Consider the following 22,710-nt stretch of genomic DNA (forward strand, 5'->3'; position numbering starts at 1 on the left):
TCCGAGGCAGTATCACTACGGAAGTAGGATTGCCCAACCTTCCTTCCGAGGAGTGGCTAGTGGGTTTGAACCGCCAGCCGTCTGGTTAGTAGAGCTCCCTTAGGCAACCACAAATCTATTGTTTGTCTCTATAGATTTGACTTATCGGGAAATTTCATATGAATCATACAATCTATGGTCTTTTGTTGCTGGCATCTTTCCTTTAGCATGATATTTTCAACATTCATTCATTTTGTAGCACATTGTTTTCAGAGCTGAATGAAATTTCATTGTAAGGATACACCACATTTCATTTATTCACTTACCAGTTGATGGACATTTGGGTCATTTACACTTTGATCTATTACAAATAATGTTGCTATGAACATCTGTGGGCAAGGCTTTGTGTGAAAGATGTTTTCATTTTTCTTAGGTATATACCTGGGAGTGAAATTACAGGATCATATTGTAACTCTATGATTAACTTTTTGAAGAATTGCTAAGCTGTTTTCCATTTTCACCAGCAATGGATGAGGGTTCCAATTTCTCTATATCCTCCCCAACACTTGTTATATTCTGATTATTATTATTATTACTTTTTGTAATAGCCATCCTATGAGTATGAAGTAGTCCCTCATTGTGGTTTTGATTTGCATTTCCTTGTTCCTACTTTTGGAAATCTGTCCTGTAGATGAAATTGTGCATGGGTAAAGTGGTATATTTATTCATTGACGCATTGAGGAAAATGACAAAAGACTGTAGACAATCCAAATATATATTAACAAAAGACTGGTAAAATAGAGTATGGTACAATTAGAAATGAATACCATATAGCTATAAAAAAGGTTGATAAATTTCTCTCTAAGGTGAAATGGAATGATGTCCAAGAGAAATTGTTAAGTTGAATAAAATAAAGTTCAGAAAGTATATATAATAGCTACCCTTTGTATGAAGGGGGTGAGGAGTGAAAGGATAAATTAAACTAACAAAAGTTGTTATATGGGAGGGAACTGGAGATTATGTATGTATATATATATATATACATGTGTGTGTGTGTGTGTGTGTATGATTATATATACATATATCCCTATATATTCCTCGGATGGAATATTTGGGCAGTCTACTTCCGTAGTGATACCTCCTCGGAAACCTAAGGAGGGGTTGCTGTGAGTCGGATTCAACTCGATGGCAGTGAGTTTGGTTTTTGTTTTTTTATACATACATACGTATGTACTTTTTGAAATACGTGAATGTATTCATAACCTCTTAAAAACAAACATTGGAAGGAGGAAGAGTAGGGATTCTGAAACCACAGTCACCAACCCAGGTAGAAAGCATCCTTGTCTATGGCTGCTTATACAACCTAGAGGTTCTTTCACTTCAAGACACTGGGCTGGGGAATTGAACCCTACTGGCATAAAACTGAACAGGTCCTTCTGGAGGGGAACTCCAGAAGATGCCACCCAACAGCCCAGGTGCTGTGACCTGGGCTTGGGCCTACTCGAGAATGCTGGCAACCAAATTCGTCCTAAGGCCATGCCCTGGAGGGTATCGGCTCCTAATTTAGCACCAACTTCCTGGAGCCTCTTGCAGCTTCCTGGTCCCTGGATGACACAGGCCAGGCCCTAAGAAGGGAAAGAGAAAGTTGGTTTTCTTCCCTTGGGCAGGAAATGAGAATGGGTGCCAGAGCACATAATACTTTGTGAAAAGCAAGAACGCATATGAGGGCTACATCATTATTTTTCTGGAACAGGAAAGGAAACTCCTCAAAAAAGAGTTTGAGAACACAGGAGATGTGCTTGATGTCTGCAGATGGGGGACTGAATCCTGGCTCCTCAGTCTCTTCTCAAGGAGCATGCACAGTGTTTGCCTTGAGTGTTTCCTGTTCCAGTTGCACTGTTTATACAAAATCAGTAAAATAAGCTGGCCAAGTAAATAAAGACTCCTCTGGAGCAGTGTCTCACATACTGATCCTACTGTTGTCTGAGATAAATTAGCAGAGCACACAAGTAAACCATTAGGGGAGAGGACTTCCTGATCAATTTTAATGTTGAAAATCTTTTCTGTGGTGTCATCTTCCTCTTAGAAAGTAAATTTCCTTAGGAGCTGGATTGCATTTACAAAATCTAGGAATAATAACCCAGACTAGCCAGTGTCCATTGTGCACTCTCTGTGGTAGGCCCTGTGCTAAGGGTTTTGTTTAATCCTCACATCAACACAGTGCTTAGCTGTACTCTTCAGTAAATATTTGTCAGAGGTTAAAAAATAAAAAAAGAATTAAAAAAAAAACATTTAGGAGGAGAAAATTTCAGTCCAGTATACCTTATGAATATGGGTGCAAACATCCTTCTACAATATTAGCAAATTGAATGCAACAATATATAAAAAAGTTTAGCACATTATAACTAAATCCAGAAATGCAAGAGTGGTAAAACTTTATTTTTAATTGTAAAATATAACGTAACAAAATATTTGCTGTTTGAACCATTTTTATGTGTACCATTGGTGGCATAGTGCCTAAGGCATTTGACTGTTAACCAAAACGCTGGAAGTTCAAACCCACTCAGCCACTCCTAGGAAGGAAGATTGGCATATGCAGCAAAATAATAATAATAATACTGTGGGAAATTGACAGGCATGTCATCTGAAGAAAATTGCAAAGTCAAGGGCATATATGAGATTACAATTTAGTAAAAGTTTCACCTTTCCATAGATTTTCTAAAAACTATTGATTGTTTTTCAGATAATCATTGGTACAAGTTTTAGGTGAGGACAGTCAGGATGGTCTTTATTGGTCCAACAAATCTTACTATTTACTAAATACCTAGGGAAGAAGATAGGAGCTCTGATAGCATAGTGCCTAAGGCACTTGACTGCTAACCAGAAGGCTGGCAGTTCAAACCCACCAGCCACTCCTTGGAAACCCAAGGAGGGGGATATCACCCCGGAAACCCAAGGAAGGATCTGACCCCAGGGCACATAACAACAACAACAGGGAAGAAAATAAGAGTGATAATTGGTCTTTATCTAAATACCCTGTTTGTTGTAAAGAAGGACAAATTCCCTAGTTCTTTGTGTAAGCAACTTTCTATATACCAGTTAAATCTGCTCTTCTTAAGGACAAGCTGCCTCTCCCAGGGCTTGCCCAATTTGTAATCTACTTAAAACCATATTCTTTCTCGGAGCAAACTGCCTCTCTTTGTACTTTCCTGGACTTAAGAGTGGCTACATTGATTTAATGGTCAGAAGCATTGGGGAAATAACATAAAGAACTTAGAAAGGGTGACTGAACATATGTCAAAGCTCAAAATGGAATAGGTTCCAACTGTAGGTTGTAGCCTTCCACAAACCAAATGCATTTAGATTTTAGGCTCTAATGCACAATTCACTGACATTAATTATATTCATCATTATCTGTTTCCAATTTTTTTCATCAATCTTAATGGAAACGCAGTACTTCTTTTATGAGAACTTAAATTCTAAAGTACTTGGTTTGTGGAAGGCTGTGGTCTACACTGGGAGCCCTTATCTGATTTTTGAATCTTGACATAACTTCAGATGCCATTTGAGTTCTTTATGTTAACTTCCTCAATGTTTGCTGGCCATTGAGCCAGAGATATGGCTATGCTTAGACAAGTTCAGGACAAGCCCAGGGAGTAATCTGCCCTCAGGAAGAATGGGCTTAAAAGTAGATTATGCAGAAAGATGCTTACACAGAGAACTAGGAAACTAACCTGGGCATATCCTTCTTACACAAAGAACTTATCTGGGCATGTCTTTAATAAAACCAAAAAACCAAACTCACTGCCCTCAAGTTGGTTCCCACCCATAGAGACCCGTCCTTGGGTTTCTCAGGAGGTGTACCAAAAATAGCCAATCCTGTAAGGTTTTTTAACCTGCAATTATGTACATATCCCAGTCATGGTCCTTCCCTCCCACCCTCTTCTGTAGTCTGCCTGTGACAGTGGCGAATTGACCTGCCACCAATCATGATCCTATAATGCTTTTCAGTGTCCTCTGTCTTATGTCAGTATATCATGAACACCATGACTGTGGTTCAGCATTCCATTGGCCTCTGTCCTGGGTACGTGCCTACAATTTCCCTCATCCAGATGATTGTTTTTGTCTTTGCCCTGTTTAAGTCTTGATAAAAGGGTTTCTATGGAACATACTTGAATTTGGGGTCTTTTTCCCTAGCACACTCTTCAAACAATTACTCCCTAATCCCCTCCCCCACCCCCACTCCCAGGTAACCACTAAAAAACTTTGGTCATTATAGGTTTGCCTATTCTAGATGTTTTATATAAATGGCATCATACAATATTTGTCCTTTTTTGTCTGACTTATTTCTCTCAGCATAATGTTTCAGGGTTCATCCATGTCATAGTATGTATCAGGACTTCATTTCTCTTTATGGCTGAATGATAATCCATTGCATACCTGTACCACATTTTGTTTATCCATTCCTCTCTTGATGGACACTTGGGTTGTTTCCATCTTTTGGCTATTGTGAATCAAGCTGCAGTGAACATTGCTGTAATGTATCTGTCTGAGTCCCTGCTTTCAAGTCTTTTGGGTATATACTTAAGAGAGGAATTGCTGAGTCATATGGAACTACCACACTCTTCTCCTCACTAGCTGCACCACCTTACACTTCTACCAGCAATGGACGGGGGTTCTAATTTCTCTACATTCCCACCAACACTTGTTGGTTTTTCTTCTTCTTCTTTTTTTTTTTTCAGAATAGCCATCCTAATATATATACGTGTATGTGTGTGTGTGTGTGTGTGTATATATGTATATATTTATATATGCATATATGTATGTTTGTATTTGGTACACATATATACATATTTGTTGTTGTTGTTATATGCTGGCAAGTCGTCACCAACCAACTCATAGTGACCTTATGTACAACAGAACAAAACAGTGCCTGGTCCTGTGCTAGCCTCACAGTCCTACTATACCTGAGCCCATCTCCGCAGCCGCCGTGTCAATCCATCCTGTTGAGGGCCTTCTCCTTTTGTTGATCCTCCACTTTACCAAGTATGACATCGTAGATATTTGGTGTATACCTGGTGACGTTGTGCCTAAGGCATTTGACTGCTAAACAGAAGGCTGGCGGTTCAAACCCACCAGCTACTCCTTGGAAGGAAGGTTGTGCAATCTACTTCTGTAGTAATACTGCCTCGGAAACCCAAGGAGGGGTCGCTATGAGGCATATCCGACTCAACTGCAGTGTGTTGCATTTGTTGCGTATATATTTGGTGACAAGGTATTTTTTTTTTTGTTTGCAGTGAATTATTTGGTATGGCTTTTCTAACCAGTCTTTGTATCTTCCATCAAATTACTGGCTGGGACTATGCAAATAAGTTGTATAGAACTCCAATGTTGGGATTGGTTAGTTTTGTCACCCTGCCAGGATTAAAATGAGCCTTCCTAGAGGCAGAAGCCACCACTCGTTGGTCAGTTTGTCACACTGTGAGGCTAGAGGCTAGAGGCTATACCGCTGGTATTTCAGATACCACTCATGGTGGACAGGTTTCAGTGGAGCTTCCAGACTAAGACAGATATGGAAGAAGGAAGGGATGGGACCAACCACTTCTCAAGAATTGGCCAGTGAAAACCTCATGAACAGCAGTGAAACACTGATATACCCCTGGAAAACTTTATGACTAGCTCTGAAACATTTTCTGATACATATATAGTTCTGGAAGATGAGTCACTCAGGTCAGAAGGCACTTAAAATATGCCTGGGGAAGAGTTGCCTCATCAAACTCGACTCGACCTTAATCCTGTGCATGGAGTAACCCTTTCAGGACCTCCATTTGCTGATGTGGCACAATTCAAAAGGGGAAGAAGCAGCTGCAAATATCCGTTAATAATGGGAACATGGAATGTACAAAGTATGAATCTAAGAAAGTTGGAAGTTGTCAAAAATGATACGGAACACATAAAGATCGATATCCTAGGCATTAGTGAGCTGAAATGGATTGTTTTTGGCCATTTTGAATCAGACAACCATATGATCTACTATGCCAGGAATGATGAATTAGAGAGGGATGACATGGCATTCATAATCACAAAGAATGTTTCAAGAGTTCCTGAAGTATGATGCTGTCAGAGATAGATAGGATGACATCCATACACCTACAAAGAAGACCAGTTAATACTTCTATTACTCAAATTTACACACCAACCATTAAAGTCAAAGACTAGGAAATTGAAGATTTTTACCAACTTCTGGAGTTTTGGTGGCATAGTGCCTAAGGCATTTGACTGCTAACCAGAAGGCTGGCAGTTCAAACCCACCAGCCACTCCTTGGAAGGAAGATTGGGCAATCTACTTCTGTAGTGATACTGCCTCAGAAACCCAAGGAGGGGTCACTATGAGTTGGGTCCAATTCAACAGCAGTGAACTTGGTTTGGTTTTTTGGCAGCTGAAATTGACCCAACATGCAATCAAGACGTGTTGATCATTACTGGTGATTGAAATGCAAAAGCTGGAAACAAAGAAGAATCACCAGTAGCTGGAAAATACGGCTTTGGGAGATCGCATGATAAAATTTTGCTAGAGATCTTATGATAGAATTTTGCAAGACCAATAACTTATTCATTGTAAATAACATTTTACAACGACATAAATGGTGTCTATATATGTGGACTTCACTAGATGGAATACACAAGAATTGGATCAACTGTATCTGTGGAAAGAAACAATGGAGAAGTTCAGTATCTTAATCCAAAACAAGGCCAGGAGCTGACTGTGGAACAGACCATCAACTGCTCATATGCAAGTTCAGGTTGAAGTGGCAGGCAATTAAAACAGATCCCTAAGAGCCAAAATATGACCTTGATTATATCCCACCTGAATTTAGAGATCATCTGAAGAATAGATTTGACGCATTGAACACCAATGACTACAAACTAGACAGATTGTGAGATGAAATCAAGAACATCATCCATGAAGAAAGCAAAGTCATTAAAAAGACAGAAAAGAAGAAAAAGCCTAAATAGATGTCAGAAGAGACTCTGAAACTTGACTTTGAATGGAGAGGAGTTGTTGTTATGTGCCATCGAGTTGGATCCCACTCATAACGATCCCTCCTTGGGTTTATGAGGCAGTATCACTATGGAAGTAGATTGCCCAACCTTCCTTCCAAGGAGTGGCTGGTGGGTTTGAACCTCCAGCCTTCTGGTTAGCAGTCAAGTGCCTTAGGCATTATGCTACCAGAGCTCCCTGAATGGAGAGTAGTTAAAGCAAATGAAAGAAATTACAAGATAAAAGAGCTAAACAGAAGATTTCAAAGAGCAGCTGAAGAAGACAGTCAATTGTTAAAATGAAACATGCAAAGACCTGGAGTTAGAGAACCAAAAGGGAAGAACATGCTCGGCATTTGTCAAACTGAAAGACTTGAAGCAAAAATTCAAGCCTTGAGTTGCAATGTTGAAAGATTCTATGAGAAAAATATTGAATGATGCAGGAAATATCAAAAGAAGATGGAAGTAATACACAGGGTCACTGTACTAAAAGAATTGGTTGATGTTCATCCATTTCAGGAGGTGGCATATGATCAAGAACCAATGGTACTGAAGGTAGAAGTCAAAGCTGCACTGAACAAACTGGCAAGAAACAAGGCTCCAGGAATTGACAGAATACCCAATGAGATATTTCAACCAAAGGATGCCATGTTGGAGGCATGTACTCATCTATGCCAAGAAATGTGGAACACAGCTACCTGGCCAACTGACTGAAAGAGATCCATATTTGTACCCATTTCAAAGAAAAGTGATCCCACAGAATGTGGAAATTATCAAACAATATCATTAATATCAGATTCAAGTAAAATTTTACTGAAGATAATTCAAAAACAGTTGCAGCAGTATATTGACAGGGAACTTCCAGAAATGCAAGTTGGATTAAGAAGAGGGCATGGAACAAGAGATATCATTGGTGATGTCAGATGGCTCTTGGCTCAAAGCAAAGAATACCAGAAAGATGTTTACTTGTGTTTTATTGACTATGCAAAAGCATTTGACTGTGTGGATCATAATAAATTATGGATAACATTGAGAAGAATGAGAATTCCAGAGCACTTAATTGTGCTCATGAGGAACCTGTACATAAATCAGGAGGCTGTCGTTTGAACAGAACAAGGTGATACTGCGTGGTTTAAAATCGGCAAGGGAATGTGTCAGGGTTGTATCGTTTCAGCATATTTTTTCAATCTGTATGCTGAGCAAATAATCCGAGAAGCTGGACTATTTGAAGAACAATGTAACATCAGGATCAGAGGAAGACTCATTAACAACTTGCAGTTTGCAGACAACACAACTTTGCTTGCTGAAAATGAAGATGGCTTAAAGCACTTACCGATGAAGATTAAAGACTACAGGCTGCAGTATGGATTATACCTCAATGTAACAAAAATGTAAATCCTCACAATTGGACCAAAAAGCAGCATCATAATAAATGGAGAAAAGATTGAAGTTGTCAAAGATTTCATATTACTTGGTTCTATAATCTACACCAATGGAAGCAGCAGTCAAGAAATCAGATGGCATATTGCCCTTAGCAAATTTGCTGCAAAAGTCCTTTTTAAAGTGTTGAAGAACAAAGATGTTCTTTGAAGACTAAGGTGTGCCTAACTCAAGCCTTGGTATTTTCAATTGCCTCATATACGTATGAAAATTGGACAATGAATAAGGAAGACCAAAGAAGAGTTGATGCTTTTGACTTGTGGTATTGACAAAGAATGCTGAAAGTACTGGGGACTTTCAGTAGAAGGAACAAATATGTCCTGGAAGAAGTGTAGCTGGAATGCTCCTTGGAGTGAAAATGGCCCGACTTCATCTTACCTGCTTTGTCATGTTAGAAAGGACCATTCCCTCAGGAAGGATCTCATGCTTGGTAAAGTAGAGGGTCAGTGAGAAAGCAGAAGGCTCTCAACGAGATGGATTGACACAGTGGCTGCAACAATGGGCTCAGGTATAGCAAGGATTGTGAGGCTGGCACAGGACTGGGCAGGGTTTTGTTCCATTGTACATAGGGTCACAATGAGTTGGAGCTGATTCAACATCATCTAACAACAGAGGCAGAAAAGGAAATTTCACTGCCATCAAAAGAGAAGTGCTGGAAATGTAGTGGAGCACATCGTTGGACCGGAGATCCCTGCTCTGGACCTCCTTGGCAAAGACGTTTGGCTGAGATGACCTATCTGAGACACCAAGAAGCACGAGACGTAGCAGTAGGTTTACCAGCCCATGGAGCCAGAAACCTGAGTGCCTTTGTGCAAGCGGCTTGCTGGTGGAGTGAGGGGCCCTTAGGTATACCTAGGAGCAGAGCTAAAAGAGCTTCCTTACACTTGCTGGAGCAGGGCAGAGGCCAGGCAAGAAGCCAAGGGCCAGAGAAGCATGCCTGAGGGCATAGTAGAGGGGATATTGTCCTGATGAAAGAAGTGTATCCTGAGAGCATTCCTGAACCTCAACTGTAACCTGTTACTTCCCTAATAAGCCCCATAATCTTGAGTATTGCCTGTGAGTTCTGAGTGGTCGTTGCAACAAATTATCAAACCCAACAGAGAAGTAGTGAGAGCTGTGGGAGGGACTGCACTGGTAAAAAGGCTGGAGGGTGGCAGCATGTCTGGCCTCATCAGAATAAGTTTTGGGCTGTTGATGATGATTCTGTCTCTCTCTTATGAAGTTAGAGGAGGTCAGAAGATGCCACTCCCATGTCTGATTTGCAGGTGTATTAGTCTGTTTCCCACTTTGTAATTGGCATGTCTTTTTATTATTGACTTGTAGAGGTTCTTTATGTATTCTGGATATTAAACCCTTATCAGAGATACTGTTCGCAAATATTTTCCTCCACTCTGTAGTTGTCTTTTCACTTTCTCAGTAAAATACTTGAATGCACAATTCAATTCCTCTTTGATCTTCCTCTTTTACTGTCCAGCTTTTGTTTGCTTATGAGGTGACTGCAAAGATTATGGCTTGGGTCAGCCACACCTTAGTCCTTGAGTGAAATCTTTGCTTTTTAAAGCTTTAAAGAGGTTTTTGCAGCAGCTTTGCCCATTGCAACATGTCATTTGATTTCTTGATTGCTGCTTTCATGGGCATTGGTAGTTAATCCAAGTAGAATGAAATCCTTGAAAACTTCAGTTTCCTTGTCATTTATTACATTTATTGGACCAGTTGTGATGATTTTGTTTTCTTTATGTTCAGATATACTTTATGTTTGAGGACTACTGGTTAAGTATTTTGTAGATGCTCTTCAATTTGGGTTTCCCTAATGTTTTGGGGTCGCTATGAGTCGGGTTTGACTCGACGGCATATAACAACAACAACAACAACAACAATGTTTTTCTCATGCTTCGACTGGGGTTATAGGTTCTTGGGAAGACTACCACAGAGGTGACATGCCCTTCTCATCACATAATACCATGGGATACATGCTATCAACGTGACTTATCACTGATGATGTTAACCTTGATCAGGAAGCTGATTTTAAAATTTGTGTGGAAACGCAAAGGATCTAGAATAGCAAAAAAAATTTTGAAAAATAAGAGCAAAGCTGGAGGACTTCTACTACCTGGATTTAAACCTTCCTACAAAGCTACAGTTCTGGTAGCATAGTGGCTAAGGCACTTGACTACTAACCAGACGACTGGGGGTTCAAACCCACTAGCCACTCCTCGGAAGGAAGGTTGGGCAATCCTACTTCCATAGTGATACTGCCTCGGAAACCCAAGGAGGGGTCACTATGAGTCAGACCTTGGGTCGAAGGCACATAACAACAACAACAAAGCTACAGTAATCAGGACTGTGTGGAATTGACATGTTGATGTTAGTTGCAATTGAGTCAGTAGTTCTGACTCTTGGTGACCCTGTGTGCAGAGGAGAACTGCTCCAAGGCTGTGACCTTGGAGAGCTTAAAATCAGAGGCACATGGTATGTGTAAATAGAGTGGTTTGAAAGTGGAGACTTAACTCCATTTTAAAGGCCTGGCAGTCTAGAATCCATGTTGAATTTTAAAGCAGTCTTTTTTAACAGCAGTTCCTCTAACTCTGATACTATCTAATCTTTATGCTGGCCATATGCCCTAAAAAAAAAAAAAAACCAAACTCACTGCCATCAAGTGGGGTCTGACTCATAGCGACCCCTCCTTAGGTTTCTGAGGTGTATCACTATGGTAGTAGATTGCCCAACCTTCTTTCCGAGGAGTGGCTGGTGGGTTTGAACCGCCAGCCTTCTGGTTAGCAGTCAAGTGCCTTAGGCACTACTCCACCAGAGTTCCCATATGCCCTAAAGGAGACATTTCTTTCTTTTTTTTTTTTTTTCCCCCCTGAGGTCCGGCAGGTGCAGAAGATCACAAACCCCTCCCAAACTGTCTTTCCACTATGGTCAGATAGATGGCAAGACGTGATAGCTTGTACCAAAGGGTCTTGATGTATAGCATTATCAGTGAATCTTTACAGTAGACCCCCAGAAACAGACAGATTGAGAAAGCAATTTTTATAGGAGGTTACCCAAAAAGCTGTCCTGCCATTGTCCTGTCACCATTCTGTAATAAACTGAAGAGTACATACGCTTGAAATTATGTACCCGTAACCAATCATCTAGTCCCACGCACATGTCATGCACCTAGTCCTGCTAAACCCCTGCTTTTAGATCTCCTGCCTTTAACTACCCTTCCAGCCAATTATGATTTTGTAACTATTAATTCCAGCTCCAACTGCACAAAAATATTTACTCCCTCATTGTCCAGTGGAATGGCCATTTTCATTCCATGAATTTGGTTGTCTTCCTGGGCCAGACTGTCTCTGTCCCTCAGTAAAATTTCTTTTGCTTTTACTAAAGCAGATTCCATGATGTTGCTCTGTAACAACTGACAGACAAAGACATCATTGGGACAGAATTGAAAGTCCAGTAAAAGATATATAGATATATATGCCAAACCCATGCCATAGAGTCAATTCTGACTCATAGTGACTCTATAGGACAGAGTTGAACTCTCTCATAAGGTTTTCAAGGCTGTAAATATTTATGGAAGCCAACTGTCTCATCTTTCTCCCGTGGTGTGGCTGGTAGGTTCAAACTGCCAAACTTATGGTTAGCTAGCAGCCAGATGCTTAACCACTGCTCTACCAGAGCTCCTTACACGTATATAGAGTCAGTCAGTTTTTAGCATGTTGTTGTTGTTGTTGTTTGCCATCGAGTCGGCCCCGACTCATAGCGACCCCTCCTTGGGTTTCCGAGGCAGTATCACTATGGAAGTAGGAATGCCCAACATAGTCAAGAGAAACAATGCAGTGGGAAGTGTTTTCATCAGATGGTGCTGGAACAACTGGATATCTATATGGAAAACAGAGATTGAGAAACCTGAGGAAGGTCAAAGAGTTTGTGAGTGGTAGGGATGGATTTCAAGCCAGATGTTCTGGCTAACATGTCCTGTAGATTGTGTGTATGAATTTATAACCAACACATTCAAGCCACAATATTTTTAAAAATCTAATTCATTGTGAGAAAAAATAAATCAATTTGAGGCTGTACTCTTAAAAAATGTCAGTGTCATGAAGGAAACAACTGTGGAAATGTTGCTGATTATTGAATCTAAAGAGGTCTAAATAAATGTAACATGTGATCCTGAATGGGATCGTGATCACACATCCACCACCACCACCACCCACCCACTGCCATCCATTCAATTCCAACTCATAGCAACCCTGTAGGGCAGAGTGTAACTACCCCATAGGGTTTCCAAGTCTGTAAATCTTTACTGAAGGAGACTGCATCATCTTTCTTCTGTGGAGAAGGTGGTGGGTTAGCAACCAAATGCCTTAACCATTGCAACACCAGAACTCCCTGGATCACACAGCACACAAAATTTCTGCAAAGGATATTATTTCAATAATTGGAAAATAATGTGGACAGTGTACTACATAGTAGTTCTTTAAAAATCAATGTTAAATGGCTTGAATTTGAAAATTATACTGGGGTAAGTATAACCCCAGTATAATTTTCAAATTTATGGTATTTAATATTGATTTAAAAAAAAAACAAAACACTATTGTCTAGCACACTGTTCTGAGCCTGTCGATACCGCCCCTGAGGGCACCGTGAGGTGACCCCTCACTCCAGGTACGCGCTGGCCTGTTCTCGGATGTGCTCATGGGAGGAAGACTGGGGAATCTACTTCTGTAGAGATACGGCCTCAGAAACCCAAGGAGGAGGGGTCCCCATGAGTCGGATTCCACTCAACAGCAGTGAGGTTTTTTTTTTTTTTTGTATGTAAGATTACATTTTTATTCTTAAAAGATACATGTAGAAACATACTTAATTAAATGGTTATCACATCTGCAACTTATTCTAAAATGGTTTAGCGATAATAACAATATATATGGGAGAAATCAAATATGGAAAAATATTAACAATTGGTAAATCCATGTAAAAAATGTATCTTTGTATTATCTTGCAATTTACCTGTTTGAAATTTAAAAAAAAAACAAAAACATTTAACAATTTTTAAAAGCCCACCTTAATCTGATCCTTCCCATCCACTTGCCAAGATGGTAACAAATTCAGTTGCAGTGATTTATGAAGGTGTTCCTTTCCTGCTCCCTGGGGTTTTACATAGTGTCACACAGTCCAGAAGGGTCCTATGGCCTTCAGTTCACATTGGTCACTGCCCATGAGATCTGTTGCAGAGTTAACAGCAGACACTCAAACCAAAAACCAAACTCATTGCCATTGAGTCTGTTCTGACTCATAGCGACCCCATTGGGTTTCCACGGCTGTAAACTGAAGCAGGCTGCTCCATCTTTCTTCCACAGAGTGGATGGTGGGTTCAAACCATTGACGTTTTGACAGCAGACACACTGGGACTCAAATATGTTTGCTAACTGAGAGCCATGGCACCTAGGGTCCAATCTCCCAGCATGCACCATGCAGCCCTGCTTCCCTGAAGATCCTGTCACCTTCCCAGGTCCCTTTGAGGAAACTTGTGAGGTTCCTGCTACTGGAGAATCCCAACCACTCTCTCCTTCCCAGTCTCAGATCTCTCTCCTACCACTAAGGGTATGCCCACTTTTACTTTTGCTGTACTCTCTTTGCCTCTAAGGTATGTCTCTTGTAAACAGCATATTGATGGGTTATGTTTTCTTATCCAATATTTAATTCTCCTTCAGTTGAGTGATGCATTTAATCCATTGATGCCCCAAAAAACAGCCTGCTGTCACATCGGACCTGACTCACAGTGACCCCTCCTTGGGTTTCTGAGGTGGTATCACGATGGAAGTAGATTGCCCAACCTTCCTTCTGAGGAGAGGCTGGTGGGTTTGAACTGTCAGCCTTCTGGTTTGCAGTCTGGATTGAGCAGCCTTAGGCACTATGTCACCAGAGCTCCTAATCCATTGACATTCAGTGTAATTATTGACAGGTATGAATTTGTTGTTGTCATTTTGTTATGTGTTTTTTTTGTAGTGTTCCTGATTTCTTTGTTCTGTATAATTTTCTTTGCTGAGCTCACTTTGTTTATGACTCATGTTATCATTTCCTTCATTGCTATTGTTTTCGTATTTGCTAAATATTTGTGCTTGTCCTCCTTTTTATTTTGATGTGAAGATTTATCATTTTTCTTCGAGGTTACCCTGTGGTTTATATTGTCCATTCTATCTTGCCATTGTCTTGACTTCCTCACCATTTAGAAGTTCTGTAACTACACTATTTTTTCTCTCTTTTTGGTTTGTAGTTGTCCTCATTTGTCAATTTATGTCTCTAGTTCCATGTTTAGGAGCTCTGGTAGCATAGTGCTTAAGGCAGTTGACTGCTAACCAGAAGGCTAGTGGTTCAAACCCACCAGCAACTCCTCAGAAGGAAGGTTGGGCAATCTACTTCCACAGTGATACCGCCAGGAGCTCTGGTAGCATAGTGCCTAAGGCCCTTGACTGCTCACCAGAAGGCTGGTGGTTCAAACCCACCAGCACTCCTTGGAAGAAAGGTTGGGCAGTCCTACTTCCGTAGTGATACTGCCTCATAGTGATACTGTTGGAAACCCAAGGAGGGGTTGCTATGAGTCGGGTCTGACTCGACGCATAGGCATATTAACAACAACAACAACAACAGTTCCCTGTTTAAAATCTCGTAGGCTTAAATTTTCTTTGGATACTTCCGTAACTGGGTTGGTTTCTTGGTTATATCATCATGTGTGTTAATGGTCATTTATTATTTGCTGTTTTTGTTCTCTGTCCAAAGGACTCCCTAAAGGGAGTTGTAAGATTGGTCTGGTTTTAACAAATTCCCTTAATCTGTGTTTATCTGGAAATGACCTAATTTCACCATTATATTTGAGGGACAATTTCACTGGGTATATAATTCTTGGTTGGAAATTTTTTTTCTTTCAGGGTTTTGTATACACCTTCCCACTGCCTTTTAATCTGTATGGTTTCTGCTGAGAAATCTGAGCTTAGTCTTATTGGTTGGCCTTTGTGGGTAACTTTTTGTTTTTTTCCATGCTGCTTTCACGATTCTTTCTTTGTCTTTGGTTTTGGCAAGTTTGATGATGGTATGTCCTGGTGATTTTCTTTCAGGGTCTATCCTTTTTGGGGTTTGTTGGACTTCTCAAATGAATGTATTCTTGTCTTTCATCATATCAGGGAAATTCTCTTCCAACAAATCTTTGACAATTTTCTCTGTGGTTTCTTCTGTTACTTTTCTATCCTCAAAGCCTATCACGGTGCTTGTCACATGCTAAATATTTAGTAAATTCCCCAAAATGAATGTAAATAATCTAATCACTATTTAGTAAATATTTCCAAAATGAATGTACATAATCTAATCTAGACATTGTGAAAGATCCTAAGCATCCTATTGGATATATGGAGTTGCCCTCATAGTTTCAGTCCAATTAGGGAAATAAAATATGAAAAGTTAAAATTTACAGAAATAGAAGATTTTCTGAAATAGTATATGCTTAGGTGCTATAAGAGGATGGAACCACTGGAGCTGTAGGAGAATAATTCGTGAAACAGGAAGAATTGAGCAAGGGCTTGAAATATGAATAGGAATGGGAAGGTGCTTGAACCCAAGTGGTTGAATGATCCTTGATGTGGTTTTAAGCCCAGAAGGTTTAGGAGTCAGTGGCTGGTAAGCTTATAAAAAGGAATGGTGGAAAATATTAGTGCAAGAAATCGGGGTTGGATTGTGGAGCCCTGAATGGTGGCATGGTGAACATGACATTCTTCCATGACCAATATGTCAGCTGTTCTGGCAGTTTAAAATAAGTAGCCCAGAACACTGCACATTAACTAAACCTGGAATTCCAAAATGGTGGGAGCTCTAATGGGGGAGGGGAACAGCGGAAGTGAATTCTGCTTTAGACCTGGTAGAAACTAGTGTGTATACATTTATAGTGATACATCTCCCCCCTGGTCACAAAATAATTTAAAAGTCCGATTCTCAGTAATAGTAGATACTTGGGATGCTCCATACCCCTAATAGCTGTCCTCAGGGACTGTTACCTACCTGAAATTAAGACCTTTTCTAATACTGGCTCATTAGGTAGCAATTACTACATGTGCTTTACAGGTACATTCTCATTTAATCATCTAAATCATTTTGTAAGGCAGAGAGGTTAGCATGCCCATTTTACTGATGAGGAAATAGTCTTTAGAGAGATGGATTCGCCAGATTACAGTATGGAGGCGACAGAGCAGGGATGTAAACCCATGGCTGGAATAATGGCTAGGCAGGTGGTGAAGGAAACGTGACTTTGCGTGACTGGACAGGAGTCCATGGTGATACAAAGGGAAGCGGCAAGGAAAGGGAAGCGGTCCCCTATCTCAGAACCCTGCAGTTCGGTACACCGAGCGAAGAACTTCTTTTGAGATGACACTTGTCAAAAAAAACTCTTCGTTAGGTGCCTTTCCAAAATCACAGTATCTGATTGGTAAAGTTTTGGAGCAGCTGGACAACACTGATTGGTTAGTTGGACGTCGAACCAGGCCTACGCCCCGAGGATCGGGCGAGGAGTGGGCTTGTTTGAGAACTGGAAATCTCGTTTTATTGGTGAAGACAAAACGAACCAGGAAGTATTCCGTGGCCTGATTGGCTGTTGCTAGGATTCCCCCCCGAAGTGCTTATGGGCCCTGGTTACGGAAGCTCGGTAGGGCTGAGCGCGGGCTTTGCCCCAAGGAAGTTAGCTGCTGAAATCACGGCAGCGGTGAGGGGGAGATATTTCTGCCAATGGCTACTGTGGAAGCTAGCAGCAGTGACGGGAAAGGGCAGGGGGTCGAGACCTCCGTCACTTATTACCGGTTGGAGGAGGTAGCGAAGCGCAGTTCCTCGAAGGAAATATGGCTGGTGATCCACGGGCGAGTCTACGATGTCACCCGCTTCCTCGAAGAGGTGGGGTCTGGGAGGTGGGCAGCCTCTGGGGGCTACTGGGATAAGGGGTCGTCGAGCCTGCAGAGACTGTGAGGGTTGTGTGTATGAGGGGAATGAGGCTTGGCCGAAGGGGATGAGGCGTACAAAAGGGACCACAGCTCTCAGGGAAACTAGGGCTTTTCCAGCCGGCACTGAATTCTAGGGCTTTAGTTAATAGTAACAATCATGTATTGAGCGCTTACTGTGCGTCAGGCTAACCTCTAAGCCATCATTATCCCCATTTTACAGAAAGGGAAACCGAGGCTCGGAGAAGTTGAGGACTCTCAAGGTCACAAAGACATTTAACGGTTTAGAGCAGGCATTCGAACCTAAATCTGAAGTAATACCATTTTTGCCTTTCATTTTCTTGAGAAAAAGCTTTTCTCCTTTTAATGTGAGTTACCCTGGAGGCCAGAAGGTCGTGAGGCGATCTTTGTGCCGTTAACTCAGGTTTTGTCAGCAGCTTGCTTAACTCTTGAAGGCAGATATTTTAGATTTCATTACATAAGTTCTCCTTAAGGGCATGGTGCAACTGAAATTTTTGTTTCAGGAATCTATTTAAAATGTACAGTTCGATGAGTTTTGACAAACGTATTCACCCATGTAATCTATACCTCAAGAATTAGAGCATTTCCATCACCCTAAGAAGTTGCCTCTTTGCAACGATTTCTCTCACCTCCAAACGATCACTGGAATACTACCAAGTAAGATAAGTTTCAGGCTTTGGGTTTATTTATATCTCTATCTTTGGTGAATCATTTCTTTTTTTTACTTATGGTAAATGTATATGTAACAAAACATTTCCCATTTCCACATACTTCATGTTTATAATTCATTGGACCATTTAATTTTAAGTAATATATCGATAACCCTGTAGTTAATTCCTTGGAGATCCTGAGTGGAGCAAATGATTTGTGATCTCAGCTGCTAACCTAAAGGTTGTAGGTTCAAGTTCCCCCAGAGGCACCTTGGAAGAAAGGCCTGGTAATCTACTTAAAATAAATTAGCCATTGAAAACCCTGTGGAGTGCAGTTCTACTCTGACACACGTGGGGTTGCAGGAGTTGGAATTGACTTGATAGCAACTGGTTTTTTTGGTTGTTAATTCCTTGGTTGCGCCTATATAATATGACCTTACTGTAACTGAGAAACAGTTCATTTCTATTAATATTTTCTCTGGAGAAAATAGACTAATAAAATGTTTTTAAAGAAATTAATTTGGAGAAGAGAAATCTTTACATTTTGACTCATAATACTGTAAAAACTTCTAAAACTTAAAGTTTGAAAGAAAAAAAAAGACTAATAAATCTTCCTAGTGGCTGACAAATTAATATCTTAGAACTTAGTAACTTTTTACATTTGTATGTCGTATGGTCTTTTATCCTTTTCTTTCTCACTATTTCGTTGCATTCTCAAAACAATTAGGTGGAAGTGACTTGGATAGCAACAGCACAACACACTGCCATGGAGTTGGATCCAATTCATAGAGATCCCTCCTTGGATTTCTGAGGAGGTATCACTACGGAAGTGGATTGCCTGACCTTCCTTCCAAGGGGTAGCTGGCTGGTGGGTTTGAACTGCCAGCCTTCTGGTTAGCAGTCAAATGCCTTAGGCACTACACCACCAGAGCTCCTGACTTGAATAGCAGTGACCCTTAATTTGAGTTTACAAGAATCAGGTTCAGAGAGATTCTGGTCACACATTTATGATTAGTGGCAGAGTCTGCTTTAGATAAATTCCTTGATTTCTCTTGTCTACCTTGCATTATTTCAAAATTAAGCTGTATTTTCTGGTGTTTGCCTGATAAGTTTCAATTATGTATTACAGGATTTTAAAGCATAGTTCATAATGAGTAGGCAGTCATGTTTTTTATTTGTTGTTTAATTTCCTCTACATTTCTTCTTTCTTGATTGAGAATAGATAATGGGAAGCAATACTCAGTGTTGTTGTTGTTGTTGTTGTTATGTGCCGTCGAGTCGGCCCCGACCCATAGCGACCCCTCCTTGGGTTTCCGAGGCAGTATCACTACGGAAGTAGGATTGCCCAACCTTCCTTCCGAGGAGTGGCTGGTGGGTTTGAACCGCCAGCTGTCTGGTTAGCAGACAAGTGACTTAGCCACTATGCTACCAGAGCTCCTACTCAGTGTTGTAGAGAGCGTTAATTCAGTCTCAACTAGTGGTTGCTGACACATTTCACCATATTCTGATGGGGCCAGAGACATCACAGGTGTGTCAAGGCTGTCCTTGAAGCTTGAACTACAGATCTTTACCTGTAATCATCCATGCTTACCTATCTGTTCAGGAGCCTGGTGGCGTAATGCCTAAGGCATTTGACTCCTAACCAGAAGGCTGGTGGTTCAAACCCACCCGCCACTCTTCTGGAAGGAAGGTTGGACAATCTACTTCTGTAGTGATACTGCCTTGGAAACCCAAGGAGGGGTCGCTATGAGTTGGATCTGGCTCAATGGCAGTGAGTTGGGTTTTTTGGTTTTACCTATCTATTCTCTTGTCTCTGTTTGTGTTGGCTCATGCCAGGCCCTTCATTCATCCATTCATTGATCTACCCAGCTATTCATTCAAATAAGAATGAGTCTTTGAATTGCCAGATACTGTTCTAGGTGCTGGGGATACAGCAGTGAATAGTTGAACGTTTATGTTCTCATGGATATTACATTCTAGGGAGGTGGACAATAAGCAAAGTAAATACCTAAAATATATACTATGTCAGGTAGCGGTAAGTGGTAAGGAGAACAAAGGAAAGAGGAGTGGAATATGTGTGGAAGTTGGGAGGATAGCAGTGAGGGGCTGATATTTTAGGTAGGATTGCCTTATTAAGAAGTTGACTAGAATAAAGATTGGAAGGAAGTTAAGGGATCTAGACATGTGGATATTTGGAGAAGAGCATCCCTGGCAAAAGGGAGTAAGCTCCCATTTGAGGCAGGAGCATGTCTGGTGTATTTGAGGAACCGTGAGTAGGTGAGGTTAGCATAATTTGGAAAGGGCAGCTCATGTAGGGCTTTGCAGGCTTTAGGAATCCTTTGACTTTTGCCCTGAGATGGGAAACTTAGGCAGATGGGTGACATACTGTGACTTAATGGTTTAATAGATTCACTCTGATTTCAGTGTTGAGAAGAGACTGTTGGAGGGCAAGGGCAGAATGAAGGAGACCAGATAGAAGGCTATATAGTAACTCAGACAAGAAATGATTGTGGCTTAGACTAGGATAGTTGCAATGAGGGGTGCGAGAAGTGTCAGACTCTAGATGTGTTGTGATGGTAGATCTGATAGGATTGATTTAATGATTTACTGGATTTAGGAAGTGAAAAAAAAAAAAAAAGGAGTCAGGGATCACACTAAGATTTGTGGCCTGTGAGTCAGGAAGAATAGGGCTGCTTTTAGATGCAATGTGGTTGTTGAGAGCCCTCCAGTCAATTCTGATTCATAGTGACCCTCGTACAACAGAAAGAAACACTACCAAGTCATGCGACATCCTTACAGTCGTTGCCATGCATGAGCCCATGGTTCTAGTCACCGTGTCAGTCTTCCCTTGTTGAAGGTCTTTCCCTTTTTCACTGACCCTCTGCATTAAATCAATTAGATGAGATGGGGGAAGATTTATTTACACTAGTTTTCATCCCTGTCATTCAATATGAAATCACCCTCCTGTTGGGGCCCCTCCTTATTAAAGGTTCCTAATCTGAATACCCTGCATCCATAATTTGCTGTTTTTTGATCAGTGAATATGGTTATAGTCTTAGAGTTTGAATGTGATAATTTAGAACTGGTAATGTAATTGCATTATCTTTCCCTTAATAAATTTATTTTGTACTATTTAAGTCAGTGCTCTTGGTTTAATTGAACCCTTGAATGAAAAACCAAAACCTTGCTTGGAGTAGTTTACATCATTGTCTTTTCACTATTTAGTAGTTTGGAAAAATCACATTAAAAACAATGACAGTATCTTACGACAAAGGTAAATATGATTTTGTGAACTTTATTTTAGTTAATTTTGTAAGTATGTGTAACTGTGTACTTGATTACAGATGATTTGTTAAAATTTAAAGCCTTGTATGTATTTTTCAGTAACTTGACATAAATGGGAATATTACTTTAGGTGCTGATCCATAGATGGGATAACAGTTTATTCATTCAATAAACTTTCAGCAAATATTTGTTAAGTGCAGTGCTGACTATATCAGGTGTGAGCACAGTGGTGATTCATTGTTAAGTTTTCTCCTTCCATGTGAGGGACCCTAGTTTGATTCCCAGCCAGTACATCTCAAGCCCAGCCACCACTGTCAGTGGAAGCTTTCGTATTGCTGTGATGGTGAACAGCTTTCGACAAAGCTTCCCGACTAAGACAGACTCGGAAGGAAGGCCTGGCGATCTACTTTGGAAAATCAGCCAGTGGAACCCTGTGGTTTCACAATAGTCTGATCCCATTGTACATAGAGTTGCCTTGAATTGGGGCCAAGTTGATGGCCACTAAAGGTACTGTGGTAGATCCAGAAAAGGCTTTGTAAGAAGATGACTTTTAATTGGACTGATGAGAATGAACTAGCTTTGGGAAGAATAGAGAAAGGACCATTCCAGCAATAGCATTTGCAAAGTCAGTCGAGAACTTGGTTACATTAAGAGGACTGATAGAAGTTGTAGCTATTGTGTAGTGAGCAGCACAGGACTGTAGCCAGAGAGCTAGACAGGGACCAGGGCATGGAAGGCCTGGTCGGTAGTTTGGAATTGATCCTAGGTGTAATGGAAAATCATTGACCCAGGCTCTATCAGACCAGCAAACCTGGTCTCCTTTTTTCCAAATAATTTTGAGTTTTGTTCCACATTGTTCTCCCTCTCTATCCAGGATCTCCTACATAGATTCCCCTCCAGGTGGTTGACAGTGGTAGCCAGGCACCATCTAGTTCTTCTGGTCTCATAGTCATATAGGCTGAGGATTGCATGGTGTGCTGGTCATGAGGACTAATTGTTTCCATGAATCTTTGGTTTTCTTCATTCTTTTTTGCTCTGGTCGAGGAGAGACCCATCGTTACATCTAGATGGCCGCTTGCGAGCTTTTTTTTTTTTATTATTATTTTATTTTGATTTGGGTGAAGATTTACAGAGCAAATTCACTTTCCATACAGTAGTTCACTGCAGTGTAGTAAATTACTTAGTATGGCTTTTCTACCCATAAGTCATTGTAAACTCAGTGGTGGAATGAGCAGCTGAGGAGCTGATTGTAAATGTTATCCAAGTGGAGTATTTCTGTTGGGCGTGGCACAATATAATGTTCTGGGAGGTGCCCACTCTCTCTCAGG

General features: G+C 40.8%; 1 protein-coding gene across 1 annotated transcript in view; it reads left to right on the forward strand.

Annotated features, from left to right (window-relative positions):
* Window positions 1-17,214: 17,214 nt before the first annotated feature.
* The window catches only part of LOC103196551 (cytochrome b5 type B), a 40,052-nt gene continuing 34,556 nt past the window's right edge, over window positions 17,215-22,710 (forward strand). Inside the window, exon 1 of the mRNA XM_007940308.2 lies at window positions 17,215-17,382. Within this exon, the coding sequence (XP_007938499.1) occupies window positions 17,221-17,382 (162 nt within the window). The 5' untranslated portion in view covers window positions 17,215-17,220. The remainder of the gene's footprint in view (window positions 17,383-22,710) is intronic.

The sequence above is a fragment of the Orycteropus afer genome, unplaced genomic scaffold, assembly GCF_000298275.1.
Source record: "Orycteropus afer afer isolate SDZICR_OR568_19922 unplaced genomic scaffold, OryAfe1.0 scaffold00067, whole genome shotgun sequence".
Classification (NCBI taxonomy): Eukaryota; Metazoa; Chordata; class Mammalia; order Tubulidentata; family Orycteropodidae; genus Orycteropus; species Orycteropus afer.